General features: G+C 47.4%; 1 protein-coding gene across 1 annotated transcript in view; it reads right to left on the reverse strand.

Moving 5' to 3' along the window:
- LOC132404944 (laminin subunit alpha-3-like) overlaps nt 1–16,286 on the reverse strand; it is a 307,054-nt gene that overhangs the window by 279,491 nt on the left and 11,277 nt on the right. The window contains 1 exon segment of the mRNA XM_059989599.1: nt 11,554–11,706. Within this exon segment, the coding sequence (XP_059845582.1) occupies nt 11,554–11,706 (153 nt within the window).

Raw genomic sequence — 16,286 nt, forward strand, 5'->3', positions numbered from 1 at the left:
CTTGCAATGAGCATCAGGTAGCACTGCTGCCTCATGGCTCAGCAGACCCACCTACAATCCTGACCTATTCGTGTGCAGTCCGCATCTTCTCCCCAACACCACACAGGGTTCCCATGGATGCTCCGGTTTCCTCCCACATCCCAAAGGGATGCAGGTTTGTAAGCTGCAAGGTTACTGTAAATTATCGCTTGTGTGCAAGTTGGTGACAGGAATAGTGGGAAGCTAAGATGAATATATTTGATTCATTACTTAACACAAATCCACCACCAACTTCAGCCATCAATGAAGACCACAAGATACAGGAGCAGAATTAGGCCATTTGGCCCATCGAGTCTGCTCCACCATTTCATCATGGCTGATCTAGTTTTCCTCTCAGCCTCAATCTTCTGCTTTCTCGCTGTATCCCTTCATGCTCGGACCAATCAAGAATCTATCAACTTTTGCCTTAAACATACACACAGACCTGGCTATCACAGCTGCCTGTGGCAAAGAATTCCACAGATTCACCACCCCCTGGCTAAAGACATTCATCTTTGAAATTATGTCCTTGCTTCCTAACGAAACCCAATTTCCCTCGGGATCAATAGAGTATGTCTGTCTGTCTGTCTGTCTGTCTGTCTTCATCTCCATTCTAAAAAGAAACCACTCTATTGAGGCTGAGTTCTCTGGTCTTCGACTCTCCCACCATAGGAAATATCCTCTCCACATCCACTCTATCAAGACCTTTCACTATTCGATAGGTTTCAATGAGGTCACCCCTCATTCTTCTGAATTCTAGTGAATACAGGCCCAAACCCATCAGATGCTCTGCATACGACAAGCCATTCAATCCTGGAATCATTTTCATGAACCTCTTTTGAATCCTCTCCAGTTTCAGTAAATCCTTTCCAAGATAAGGGGCCCAAACCTGCCCACATTACATCCTTGCTTTTATATTCTAATCCTCGCAAAATGAATGCTGACATACGGGTTCAAATTATTAGCCATTTGCTTCAAGAAAACATTTATGTTTTGCTTTTAATCTTTGTACTTTACAGTATTTTGAGTTTGCATTCAACTGTTTTTGCTTCATTTTCTTTATCATTGAATGTTTAAATAATTATTTTACTCCAATTATTTTTCAAAATGAGTAAATGGTCAGCAAAAAAAGGAACTTAAGATTTCAATGGAGTAACACAGTTAGGTTGAAATCACTAAATCAAAGTATTCAGTACAGGAGTTGGGATGTTACTTTGAAGTTGTACAAGATGTTGGTGAGGCCTAATTTGGAGTATTGTCTGTAGTTCTGGTCACCTCAAAGTAAACCTATTCTCAATGTACATACTAGTCACCATACACCTCCTAGATGCTACAGGAAAGATATCAATTGGATTGAAAGAGTACAGAGAAAATTTACAAGGATGTTGCCGAGACTTGAGGACCTGAGGCTGAATAGGTTAGGACTTTATTCCTGGGATCATAGGAAAAAGAGGGGAGAGTTAATAAAAGTATGAGGGGTATAGATGTATTAATGCAAGCAGGCTTCTGGTAAGATGGTGGTGCATGCGGATGCAGCAGCCTCTCGGGGGCCAATCTAAGCATCTTGTTTTACAATCACAGGATAATGCTAACCATTAAGAACCGCAGGTACAGCAGGACATTAAGAGCCTCAGATACTGCAGGACAATGCCAGACATTAAGAGCCTCAGGTACTGCAGGACAATGCTGGACATTAAGAGCCTCAGGTACTGCAGGACAATGCCAGACATTAAGAACCTCAGATACTGCAGGACAATGCCGGACATTAAGAGCCTCAGATACTGCCGGACAATGCTGGACATTAAGAGCCTCAGATACTGCAGGACAATGCTGGATATTAAGAACCTCAGATACTGCAGGACAATACTGGACATTAAGAGCCTCAGATACTGCAGGACAATGCTGGACATTAAGAGCCTCAGATACTGCAGGACAATGCCAGACATTAAGAACCTCAGATACTGCAGGACAATGCTGGACATTAAGAACCTCAGGTACTGCAGGACAATGCTGGACATTAAGAGCCTCAGATACTGCAGGACAATGCCAGACATTAAGAACCTCAGATACTGCAGGACAATGCTGGACATTAAGAACCTCAGGTACTGCAGGACAATGCTGGACATTAAGAGCCTCAGATACTGCAGGACAATGCTGGACATTAAGAACCACAGGTGCTGCAGGACAATGCCAGACATTAAGAGCCTCAGGTACTGCAGGACAACGCTGGACATTAAGAGCCTCAGGTACTGCAGGACAATGCTGGACATTAAGAACCTCAGGTGCTGCAGGACAATGCTGGACATTAAGAGCCTCAGATACTGCAGGACAATGCTGGACATTAAGAACCTCAGATACTGCAGGACAATGCTGGACATTAAGAGCCTCAGATACTGCAGGACAATGCTGGATATTAAGAACCTCAGATACTGCAGGACAATGCTGGGCATTAAGAGCCTCAGGTACTGCAGGACAATGCCAGACATTAAGAGCCTCAGGTACTGCAGGACAACGCTGGACATTAAGAGCCTCAGGTACTGCAGGACAATGCCAGACATTAAGAGCCTCAGATACTGCAGGACAATGCCGGACATTAAGAGCACAGGTGCTGCAGGACAATGCTGGTCATTAAGAACCACAAGTGCTGCAGGACAATGCCAGACATTAAGAGCCTCAGGTACTGCAGGACAATGCTGGACATTAAGAGCCTCAGGTACTGCAGGACAATGCTGGACATTAAGAGCCACAGGTGCTGCAGGACAATGCCGGATATTAAGAGCCAAAGCTGCTGCAGGACAATGCCGGACATTAAGAGCCACAGGTACTGCAGGACAATGCTGGACATTAAGAGCCTCAGGTACTGCAGGACAATGCTGGACATTAAGAGCCTCAGGTACTGCAGGACAATGCAGGACATTAAGAGCCTCAGATACTGCAGGACAATGCTGGACATTAAGAGCCTCAGATACTGCAGGACAATGCCGGACATTAAGAGCCTCAGGTACTGCAGGACAATGCTGGACATTAAGAGCCTCAGATACTGCAGGACAATGCCGGACATTAAGAGCCTCAGGTACTGTAGGACAATGCCAGACATTAAGAGCCTCAGATACTGCAGGACAATGCCGTACATTAAGAGCCTCAGATATTCAGGACAATGCCGGACATTAAGAGCCTCAGGTACTGCAGGACAATGCCAGACATTAAGAGCCTCAGATACTGCAGGACAATGCCGTACATTAAGAGCCTCAGGTTCTGTAGGACAATGCCAGACATTAAGAGCCTCAGATACTGCAGGACAATGCCGGACATTAAGAGCCTCAGATACTGCAGGACAATGCTGGACATTAAGAGCCTCAGGTACTGCAGGACAATGCTGGACATTAAGAGCCTCAGGTACTGTAGGACAATGCTGTACATTAAGAGCCTCAGGTACTGCAGGACAATGCCGGACATTAAGAGCCTCAGGTACTGCAGGACAATGCCGGACATTAAGAGCCTCAGGTACTGCAGGACAATGCCGGACATTAAGAGCCTCAGGTACTGTAGGACAATGCCAGACATTAAGAGCCTCAGATACTGAAGGACAATGCTGGACATTAAGAGCCTTAGGTACTGCAGGCCAATGCTGGACATTAGGAGCCTCAGGTACTGCAGGACATTGCTGGACATTAAGAGCCTCAGATACTGCAGGACAATGCTGAACATTAAGAACCTCAGATACTGCAGGACAATGCTGGATATTAAGAGCCTCAGATACTGCAGGACAATGCCAGACATTAAGAGCCTCAGATACTGCAGGACAATGCTGGACATTAAGAACCACAGGTGCTGCAGGACAATGCCGGACATTAAGAGCCTCAGGTACTGCAGGACAATGCTGGGCATTAAGAGCCTCAGGTACTGCAGGACAACGCTGGATATTAAGAGCCTCAGGTACTACAGGACAATGCTGGATATTAAGAGCCTCAGATCTGCAGGACAACGCTGGACATTAAGACCCTCAGATACTGCAGGACAATGCTGGGCATTAAGAGCCTCAGGTACTGCAGGACAACGCTGGGCATTAAGAGCCTCAGGTGCTGCAGGACAATGCTGGACATTAAGAGCCTCAGGTACTGCAGGGCAATGCTGGATATTAAGAGCCTCAGGTACTGCAGGACAATGCTGGACATTAAGAGCCTCAGATACTGCAGGACAATGCTGGGCATTAAGAGCCTCAGGTACTGCAGGACAATGCTGGATATTAAGAGCCTCAGGTACTGCAGGACAATGCTGGACATATTAAGAGCCTCAGATACTGCAGGACAATGCTGGGCATTAAGAGCCTCAGGTTCTGCTGGACAACGCTGGACATTAAGAGCCTCAGGTACTGCAGGACAACGCTGGACATTAAGAGCCTCAGGTACTGCAGGACAATGCTGTACATTAAGAACCACAGGTGCTGCAGGACAATGCCAGACATTAAGAGCCTCAGGTGCTGCAGGACAATGCTGGACATTAAGAGCCTCAGGTACTGCAGGACAACGCTGGACATTAAGAGCCTCAGGTACTGCAGGACAATGCTGTACATTAAGAACCACAGGTGCTGCAGGACAATGCCAGACATTAAGAGCCTCAGGTGCTGCAGGACAATGCTGGACATTAAGAGCCTCAGGTACTGCAGGACAACGCTGGACATTAAGAGCCTCAGGTACTGCAGGACAATGCTGGATATTAAGAGCCTCAGATACTGCAGGACAATGCTGGATATTAAGAGCCTCAGATACTGCAGGACAATGCCGGACATTAAGAGCCTCAGGTACTGTAGGACAATGCCAGACATTAAGAGCCTCAGATACTGCAGGACAATGCCGTACATTAAGAGCCTCAGATATTCAGGACAATGCCGGACATTAAGAGCCTCAGGTACTGCAGGACAATGCCAGACATTAAGAGCCTCAGATACTGCAGGACAATGCCGTACATTAAGAGCCTCAGGTTCTGTAGGACAATGCCAGACATTAAGAGCCTCAGATACTGCAGGACAATGCCGGACATTAAGAGCCTCAGATACTGCAGGACAATGCTGGACATTAAGAGCCTCAGGTACTGCAGGACAATGCTGGACATTAAGAGCCTCAGGTACTGTAGGACAATGCTGTACATTAAGAGCCTCAGGTACTGCAGGACAATGCCGGACATTAAGAGCCTCAGGTACTGCAGGACAATGCCGGACATTAAGAGCCTCAGGTACTGCAGGACAATGCCGGACATTAAGAGCCTCAGGTACTGTAGGACAATGCCAGACATTAAGAGCCTCAGATACTGAAGGACAATGCTGGACATTAAGAGCCTTAGGTACTGCAGGCCAATGCTGGACATTAGGAGCTCAGGTACTGCAGGACATTGCTGGACATTAAGAGCCTCAGATACTGCAGGACAATGCTGAACATTAAGAACCTCAGATACTGCAGGACAATGCTGGATATTAAGAGCCTCAGATACTGCAGGACAATGCCAGACATTAAGAGCCTCAGATACTGCAGGACAATGCTGGACATTAAGAACCACAGGTGCTGCAGGACAATGCCGGACATTAAGAGCCTCAGGTACTGCAGGACAATGCTGGGCATTAAGAGCCTCAGGTACTGCAGGACAACGCTGGATATTAAGAGCCTCAGGTACTACAGGACAATGCTGGATATTAAGAGCCTCAGATCTGCAGGACAACGCTGGACATTAAGACCCTCAGATACTGCAGGACAATGCTGGGCATTAAGAGCCTCAGGTACTGCAGGACAACGCTGGGCATTAAGAGCCTCAGGTGCTGCAGGACAATGCTGGACATTAAGAGCCTCAGGTACTGCAGGGCAATGCTGGATATTAAGAGCCTCAGGTACTGCAGGACAATGCTGGACATTAAGAGCCTCAGATACTGCAGGACAATGCTGGGCATTAAGAGCCTCAGGTACTGCAGGACAATGCTGGATATTAAGAGCCTCAGGTACTGCAGGACAATGCTGGACATATTAAGAGCCTCAGATACTGCAGGACAATGCTGGGCATTAAGAGCCTCAGGTTCTGCTGGACAACGCTGGACATTAAGAGCCTCAGGTACTGCAGGACAACGCTGGACATTAAGAGCCTCAGGTACTGCAGGACAATGCTGTACATTAAGAACCACAGGTGCTGCAGGACAATGCCAGACATTAAGAGCCTCAGGTGCTGCAGGACAATGCTGGACATTAAGAGCCTCAGGTACTGCAGGACAACGCTGGACATTAAGAGCCTCAGGTACTGCAGGACAATGCTGTACATTAAGAACCACAGGTGCTGCAGGACAATGCCAGACATTAAGAGCCTCAGGTGCTGCAGGACAATGCTGGACATTAAGAGCCTCAGGTACTGCAGGACAACGCTGGACATTAAGAGCCTCAGGTACTGCAGGACAATGCTGGATATTAAGAGCCTCAGATACTGCAGGACAATGCTGGATATTAAGAGCCTCAGATACTGCAGGACAATGCTGGACATTAAGAACCACAGGTGCTGCAGGACAATGCCAGACATTAAGAGCCTCAGGTGCTGCAGGACAATGCTGGACATTAAGAGCCTCAGGTACTGCAGGACAACGCTGGACATTAAGAGCCTCAGGTACTGCAGGACAATGCTGGATATTAAGAGCCTCAGATACTGCAGGACAATGCTGGATATTAAGAGCCTCAGATATTGCAGGACAATGCTGGACATTAAGAACCACAGGTGCTGCAGGACAATGCCAGACATTAAGAGCCTCAGGTACTGCAGGACAACGCTGGATATTAAGAGCCTCAGATACTGCAGGACAATGCTGGGCATTAAGAACCTCAGGTACTGCAGGACAATGCTGGGCATTAAGAACCTCAGGTACTGCAGGACAATGCTGGGCATTAAGAGCCTCAGGTACTGCAGGACAATGCTGGATATTAAGAGCCTCAGATACTGCAGGACAATGCTGTACATTAAGAGCCTCAGGTGCTGCAGGACAATGCTGGACATTAAGAGCCTCAGGTACTGCAGGACAATGCTGGACATTAAGAGCCTCAGGTACTGCAGGACAATGCTGGACATTAAGAGCCTCAGGTACTGCAGGACAATGCCGGACATTAAGAGCCTCAGGTACTGCAGGACAATGCCGGACATTAAGAGCCTCAGGTACTGTAGGACAATGCCAGACATTAAGAGCCTCAGATACTGCAGGACAATGCTGGACATTAAGAGCCTCAGGTACTGCAGGCCAATGCTGGACATTAAGAGCCTCAGGTACTGCAGGACAATGCTGGGCATTAAGAGCCTCAGGTACTGCAGGACAACGCTGGATATTAAGAGCCTCAGATACTGCAGGACAATGCTGGACATTAAGAGCCTCAGATACTGCAGGACAACGCTGGACATTAAGAGCCTCAGGTACTGCAGGACATTGCCGAACATTAAGAGCCTCAGGTACTGCAGGCCAATGCTGGACATTAAGAGCCTCAGGTGCTGCAGGACAATGCCGGACATTAAGAGCCTCAGGTACTGCAGGACATTGCCGAACATTAAGAGCCTCAGGTACTGCAGGACATTGCCGAACATTAAGAGCCTCAGGTACTGCAGGCCAATGCTGGACATTAAGAGCCTCAGGTGCTGCAGGACAATGCCGGACATTAAGAGCCTCAGGTACTGCAGGACATTGCCGAACATTAAGAGCCTCAGGTACTGCAGGACAATGCTGGACATTAAGAGCCTCAGGTACTGCAGGACAATGCCGAACATTAAGAGCCTCAGATACTGCAGGACAACGCCGAACATTAAGAGCCTCAGGTACTGCAGGACAATGCTGGACATTAAGAACCTCAGATACTGTAGGACAATGCTGGACATTAAGAGCCTCAGATACTGCAGGACAATGCTGGACATTAAGAGCCTCAGATACTGCAGGACAATGCTGGGCATTAAGAGCCTCAGATACTGCAGGACAATGCTGGACATTAAGAGCCTCAGATACTGCAGGACAATGCTGGGCATTAAGAGCCTCAGATACTGCAGGACAATGCTGGACATTAAGAGCCTCAGATACTGCAGGACAATGCTGGACATTAAGAGCCTCAGGTACTGCAGGACAATGCCAGACATTAAGAGCCTCAGGTACTGCAGGACAATGCCGAACATTAAGAGCCTCAGATACTGCAGGACAATGCTGGATATTAAGAGCCTCAGATACTGCAGGACAATGCTGGACATTAAGAGCCTCAGATACTGCAGGACAATGCTGGATATTAAGAGCCTCAGGTACTGCAGGACAATGCTGGATATTAAGAGCCTCAGGTACTGCAGGACAATGCAGGACATTAAGAGCCTCAGGTACTGTAGGACAATGCCAGACATTAAGAGCCTCAGGTACTGTAGGACAATGCTGGACATTAAGAGCCTCAGATACTGCAGGACAATGCTGGACATTAAGAGCCTCAGGTACTGCAGGACAACGCTGGACATTAAGAGCCTCAGATACTGCAGGACAATGCTGGATATTAAGAGCCTCAGGTACTGCAGGACAATGCTGGGCATTAAGAGCCTCAGATACTGCAGGACAATGCTGGACATTAAGAGCCTCAGATACTGCAGGACAATGCTGGACATTAAGAGCCTCAGGTACTGCAGGACAATGCCAGACATTAAGAGCCTCAGGTACTGCAGGACAATGCCAGACATTAAGAGCCTCAGGTACTGTAGGACAATGCTGGACATTAAGAGCCTCAGATACTGCAGGACAATGCTGGACATTAAGAGCCTCAGGTACTGCAGGACAACGCTGGACATTAAGAGCCTCAGATACTGCAGGACAATGCTGGATATTAAGAGCCTCAGGTACTGCAGGACAATGCTGGATATTAAGAGCCTCAGATACTGCAGGACAATGCTGGACATTAAGAGCCTCAGATACTGCAGGACAATGCTGGATATTAAGAGCCTCAGATACTGCAGGACAATGCTGGATATTAAGAGCCTCAGATACTGCAGGACAATGCTGGACATTAAGAGCCTCAGGTACTGCAGGACAATGCTGGATATTAAGAGCCTCAGATACTGCAGGACAATGCTGGACATTAAGAGCCTCAGATACTGCAGGACAATGCTGGATATTAAGAGCCTCAGATACTGCAGGACAATGCTGGACATTAAGAACCTCAGGTACTCAGGTCTACCCCAATCAGCAAGCTGCTCATTGGCAGAAGAGATCTGATTGGTGTGGACCATGTTACTGCCTGTTACAGGAAGACAACAGAACCGATGTATGAAGGCAGTGTGCAGTCTAACTTGAGTGATTGTCTTAGACATTCTTTTGCAAACACAAGACCCTGTTAGACATTGATAATACAGCCTGCCACAAATTTCTTTCCCTTGTTTATTGGGGAGACAGACAGCGGGGTAGCTGCATGGCCTCAGATGTAGCAAGGACTAGATCTCAAGCCGCAGGCTTGCCTGTTGCACCAGTCCAGGAGAGGGGACTCCAGAAGTGATGTCAACACTGGGCTGGGGTCTGGCTGCTCCCCATTGATGCTGCCCTCCAGTGTTCAATCTGTGGAATGACAAGCTGGATTGCGTGCGTGTGTATGTTTGTTTGTGGACTTCTGAGAACTGCTTGTTTTTGCTGATAAACCCCATGTACTTTCAACTTACAGGACTCGGGCTATATATATTTTTCTTGTGTGACTGTATGTTTACTTGCTATCTTATATGCGCTATGTGTTCCTTGTGCTGTGCACAACTATTGGTACTGTGTTTTGCACCCAGAGCAACACTGTTTCGTTTGGCTGCTATTATGGGTGTTCATGAATAACACAAGCAAAAGTATAAGGGGTATAGATAGCGTAAATGCAAGCAGGCTTTTTCCACTGAGGTTAGATGAGAACTAGAGGTCATAGCACAAGGGTGAAAAGTGAAATATTTAAGAGAAACATGAGGAGGAGTGGTGAGAGTGTGGAACGAGTTACCTGTAGAAGTGGTAGATGCGGGTTTGATTGCAACAATAAAGAGATGCTTGGATTAGTACATGGATGAGAGAATATTTGCGCTTATTCACCCAACCAAAGACCAAAACAATCAGCCCATCGAGTCTGTTCCAACTCTTCACATAATCTCTCCAATTAGACCAACAAACAATCTGACAGGGTGTAGGGTGAAAGGAAGTATCAACAATTTCTCCCCCCCCCCCACAGACGGTGCTTGGCCCTTTGAGTGAGATTGCATGTGGCTCCAGATTCCAGCATCTGTAGTCTTTTGTATCTCCATTTTACTCCTCCTCTCTGAAGTGTCTTTAAGGAGTGTCACCTTTTAATAAGTTTTTCTCCTCTCCAATGGTATTTCTGAGACTCTTCCTCACTGCTCCCTCTGCAATCTCTGCTGCTCCCCTGCTCCTCAACCCAACTATTTCCCACCCCTTCTCCTCTCCTCTTGATACTGACCATCTCCCCTCTACTCTTTCAGTCCTGATGCAAGGTCTTGACCTGAAATGTCAACAATTCCTTCCCCTCAGAGCTGCTTGACCTGCTGAGTTCTTCCAGCAGGTTGTTTGTTGCTCCAGATTCCATCAGCTGCTGTCTCTGGTGTCTCCAATTAGACCCCCTGTTTGCTGCTCTGCTTCCTAATTTTAGCCTTTCTAAATATTTGTCCAATTCCCTTTTGAATCTGCTTTCACCGCGCTCTTGTGCAGCACACCCCAGATCTCAGTGTACAATGTTTCTCTTCATCCATTCCCACAGTGTGTGAGGATTCCCTTCCATCAGGTACCCAATTTTCTCACTATTAGAAACAAATTCTTGTTACTGGTCGTGTGGACAGACTCTCATTACTCAGAGCATTGTGATTTTAGCTCGGCCCTTGACCTTGCTTCTCGGAGAAGAGCCATAGTCTGTACAGTCTCTCCACAACAAAAGCCCCTCACTGCTGGGACCTGTTAAGTCAGAGTATCAGAGAGCCATAGGGTCCAATGGCACAGAAGCTCTCTGATGACCATGACCATGTTGGCCAGCAAATACCCATCTATCTTACCCATCTATCACCACTTTGTCCATAGCTTCCTATGCCTTGGAGATACAAGAGCTCCGCCAGATATTTTTCATGTGAGTCTCTGCCTCCATCATTCCCTTAGGGAGTACATCCAGATTCCAACCACTCCATGGATGAGAGAATTATTCCTCATATGTCCTCCGAACCTCCTACCCCTATAGCTTCTAGCTTTTGACTCTTCTGCAATGGGAAAATGTTTCCAACCATTATGCCTCTCATAAATGTGTGCATCTCAATCTGTTGTACCCCCCCCCCCCATCAGCGTCCTCTGCTTAAAGGAGGATGGACCCAGCCTGATGAAACACTTCATCCCAGGCACACTCTGCTCCATCTCCAATGCAGGTACATTACATGTTAGTGTGGAGACCAGAAGTGCACTCAGAACTCCGGTACCCCCTCCTGAAGCCTTTCTCAAGTGATGGTCAGCAAAGGACGGGTGACCATCCCTCGGAATCAGGTACTGACCTGACCGAAGTTGAGGGTGACGTTAACTTGATTGTAGTGAAGTCCACGAGACAACGGAGGGCTTTGCCACCAGCGTTCAGTGCCATCGATGGCGTTGGTGATCGCGTGGGCTTTGTACACATCGTCAGACAAACAGTGGTCGCAGAACTGTCCCTGAAGAGAGAATTTCAGGATTAATTTAAAACTGAAGAGAGAACTCATATTTAACAGGCTGTGTAGTTCCAAGTAACACTCTGCATACTAATTAAACCATTACTTAACTAATTAACATAATAATAAGGCTCCAATGAACCTAAAACATCACTCGGTTTCCCTCTCCACAGATGCTACTTGGCCTGTTGAGTATTTCCAGCATTTTCTATTTTTATTTCAGATTCTAATTATCTGCTTTTCTTTTTTTGTTTTTCAAACAGTAAACCAAAATTTATGCAAAAGCTTTTCCTCATATTCCATAGTTCTGTTGTTTTTGAGAGATTTCTGATCCTCATTTTCCCCGTGACTTTCACCTTGAGGCATATGAACCCTCCAGCTGTCTGTTTCCCCTTACCCTTTGTAATTGGGGTATTCGTTTATTATTGTCACATGTACTGAGGTATATGAAAAACTGTTTTACAATGCCATCCATACAGATCAATTCATCACATCAGTGCATCATAAAGTACAACAAAAATAACAGAATGCAGAATAGTGTTACACTTGCAGAAAAAGTGCAGAGCAAGCAGACAAGAAGGTGCAAGGTTAGATCAGGAGATCAAAAGTTCATCTTCAACACACAAGAGTTCTGTTCCACAGTCTTATAACAGGAAGATGGAAGCTGTCCTTGAGCCTAGTGATATGTGCTTTCAGGCTTTTGTACCTTCTGCCCAGTGGGAGGGGGAGAAGAGAGAATGTCCAGGGTAGGTAGGCCCTTTGACTACACTGGTTGATCTACGAAAGAAAGTCCATCCCTTCTTCTGGTGCTCCCCCCACTTTCCTTTCTTCCATAGTCTTCTTCCTCTCCTATCAGATTCTCCCCTCTCCAGCCCTTTATCTCTTACACCAATCAACATTCCAGCTCTTTACTGCACCCAGTTTCACTATCACCTACCACCTTGTACTTCCTCCCCACCCCCCCCCCCCCCGCATTGTCTTACTCTGACTTCTCATCTTTCTTTCCAGTCCTGATGAAGGGTCTTGGCCTGAAACATTGACTGTACTCATTTCCATAGATGCTGCCTGGCCCACTGTGTTCCTCCAGCATTTTGTGTGCATAGGAAGAGTCCACGGAGGGGAGGCTGATTTCCGTGATGGACTGAGCTCCATTCAAAACTCTACAGTTTCTCATGACCACAGGCAGATCCGTTACCGTACCAAACCATGATGCACCCGGATCAGATCCGTTACCGTACCAAACCATGATGCACCCGGATCAGATCCGTTACCGTACCAAACCATGATGCACCCGGATCAGATCCGTTACCGTACCAAACCATGATGCACCCGGATCAGATCCGTTACCGTACCAAACCATGATGCACCCGGATCAGATCCGTTACCGTACCAAACCATGATGCACCCGGATCAGATCCGTTACCGTACCAAACCATGATGCACCCGGATCAGATCCGTTACCGTACCAAACCATGATGCACCCGGATCAGATCCGTTACCGTACCAAACCATGATGCACCCGGATCAGATCCGTTACCGTACCAAACCATGATGCACCCGGATCAGATCCGTTACCGTACCAAACCATGATGCACCCGGATCAGATCCGTTACCGTACCAAACCATGATGCACCCGGATCAGATCCGTTACCGTACCAAACCATGATGCACCCGGATCAGATCCGTTACCGTACCAAACCATGATGCACCCGGATCAGATCCGTTACCGTACCAAACCATGATGCACCCGGATCAGATCCGTTACCGTACCAAACCATGATGCACCCGGATCAGATCCGTTACCGTACCAAACCATGATGCACCCGGATCAGATCCGTTACCGTACCAAACCATGATGCACCCGGATCAGATCCGTTACCGTACCAAACCATGATGCACCCGGATCAGATCCGTTACCGTACCAAACCATGATGCACCCGGATCAGATCCGTTACCGTACCAAACCATGATGCACCCGGATCAGATCCGTTACCGTACCAAACCATGATGCACCCGGATCAGATCCGTTACCGTACCAAACCATGATGCACCCGGATCAGATCCGTTACCGTACCAAACCATGATGCACCCGGATCAGATCCGTTACCGTACCAAACCATGATGCACCCGGATCAGATCCGTTACCGTACCAAACCATGATGCACCCGGATCAGATCCGTTACCGTACCAAACCATGATGCACCCGGATCAGATCCGTTACCGTACCAAACCATGATGCACCCGGATCAGATCCGTTACCGTACCAAACCATGATGCACCCGGATCAGATCCGTTACCGTACCAAACCATGATGCACCCGGATCAGATCCGTTACCGTACCAAACCATGATGCACCCGGATCAGATCCGTTACCATACCAAACCATAATGCACCCGGATCAGATCCGTTACCGTACCAAACCATGATGCACCCGGATCAGATCCGTTACCGTACCAAACCATGATGCACCCGATCAGATCCGTTACCGTACCAAACCATGATGCACCCGGATCAGATCCGTTACCATACCAAACCATGATGCACCCGGATCAGATCCGTTACCGTACCAAACCATGATGCACCCGGATCAGATCCGTTACCATACCAAACCATAATGCACCCGGATCAGATCCGTTACCGTACCAAACCATGATGCACCCGGATCAGATCCGTTACCGTACCAAACCATGATGCACCCGGATCAGATCCGTTACCATACCAAACCATGATGCACCCGGATCAGATCCGTTACCATACCAAACCATAATGCACCCGGATCATATCCATTGCTGTACCGAGCCACAATGCATCCGGATCAGATGCTTTCTGTGGTGCATCAACAGAAATTGATGAAAATCAAAAAGACATGGATAGGAAAGGATTAGGGAGAGATGAGCCAAATGCCAGCAGATGGGACCACTAATCTATGGGAATGTCATAGATAAATGGGAACACATCAGAAACCACCACTAAAGTAACACATCACTACTCTTACAGCACCACTTGTTCCTCTCTGTGCCTTGTTGCACATTGAGTGGCAACACTGCCATTTCTTTAGCATTTGTCTGTTTTAAGGTCAAGTTACTAGCTCACCGCTCAAGCCAGCACGGATGGAAAGCATACAAGGAGCTGGCAGGATTCAAACCTGGGACCATTCACTTCAAAGTCCCATTCTGATGTCACTCCACCAACAGTGACTCAGGTTCAATTCCGCCATGTCTGTAAGGAGTTCATATGATCTTCCTGAGACTACGTGGGTTTCCCCTGTGTACACCAGTTTCGTCTCACATTCCAAAGATGTGGGAATTTGTAGGTGAATTGGTCATGAGTGGTGTGGGCTCATTGGGCTAGAAGGGCCCCTTTCTGTGCTACACTTTTAAATAAATAATAAGTAAGATAAAAAGCGGCAGCAAATTTAGAAGAGGCTGCACAGGATAGGCTCAAGTATGGGGTGTGAAGAGTGGGGGCATCAAGGACAAGGAGGCAGAACTGTGAAATTATAGTTCGGCTGCTTTGTTTTTAGTTTATCTGTTTCCTCAGCGCCCCGAGCTCAGTACCACAGAGAGGTGATCAGAAACTGACCCCTCAGGATAAACACTATCAGCAGAACACCAAAGTGTCTGTTAAAGGCTCTAAGATTCACTTGCCAAAAAAAAACGTCCTAACAATAAATTTGTCCTCCACGTGAGCTGACTTTAGAATGCAAATCACCATTCAACACACACTTCCGCATAGAATAGTACAAAACTGTTTCACAGGGAAGGGCTTATTACATAAAGGAGATTAGTCTTTACTTGTGGGTAAGCTCCGTGCAGGGTACAGCATCTGAGAGAACCTTACATTTCAGGCACATTAAATGTCTAATACCAGAGAGCAAGCATTTGAGATGAAGGGGAGAAGTTCACAGGACAGCTGCGAGGCACCTGTTTTTAAATAAAAACTCCGAGAGTCGTGAGTGCCCGCAACAGGCTGCCAAGGGTGGTGCTGGAGTCAGACATGACAGAGGCATTTAAGAGAGTAAAAGGATATGGATATTTTACAGCCATAACACAATAAGTCATGGGAGCAGGTTAGGCCATTTAGCCCATTGAGTCTGCTCCATCAGACTCAAAGTGTGAGGTGAGGTGAGGTGAGGTGAGGAATTTCAGGGTAGCTAACAGTTTCCCTGATGATAACATTGGCAGCAAGTGCATCCAACTGCAGTTCCTGACCGACAAGGTCAAGCAACTGGAGCAGGAGCTGAATATAGTCAGGACTATCCGGGAGCCTGTAAATCTCATAGATGAGACTTCTACTGAGGTCGGCACACCCAGAGATCGGGCTTCAGATAGTGGATGGGTGACCACCAGGAGAACTAAAAGGAGTAAGCAGCTAGTGCAGGGTTTCCCATGGCCATTTCCCTTCAGCAACAAGTATAACCCTTTGGATTCTGCTGAGGGGATGAACTATCAGTGCACAGCAACAAATGCCAAGCTAGTGGCACTGTAGCCAGCTCTGAGGCTCAGCAGGAAAGGTAAAAGGTAGGCAGAGCAATAGTCAGGGGGAGGGACAGGAGATCTGTGGCCACGAAAAAGACACCAAGA

Source organism: Hypanus sabinus, chromosome 1 (genome assembly GCF_030144855.1).
Source record: "Hypanus sabinus isolate sHypSab1 chromosome 1, sHypSab1.hap1, whole genome shotgun sequence".
In the NCBI taxonomy this organism is placed as follows: Eukaryota; Metazoa; Chordata; class Chondrichthyes; order Myliobatiformes; family Dasyatidae; genus Hypanus; species Hypanus sabinus.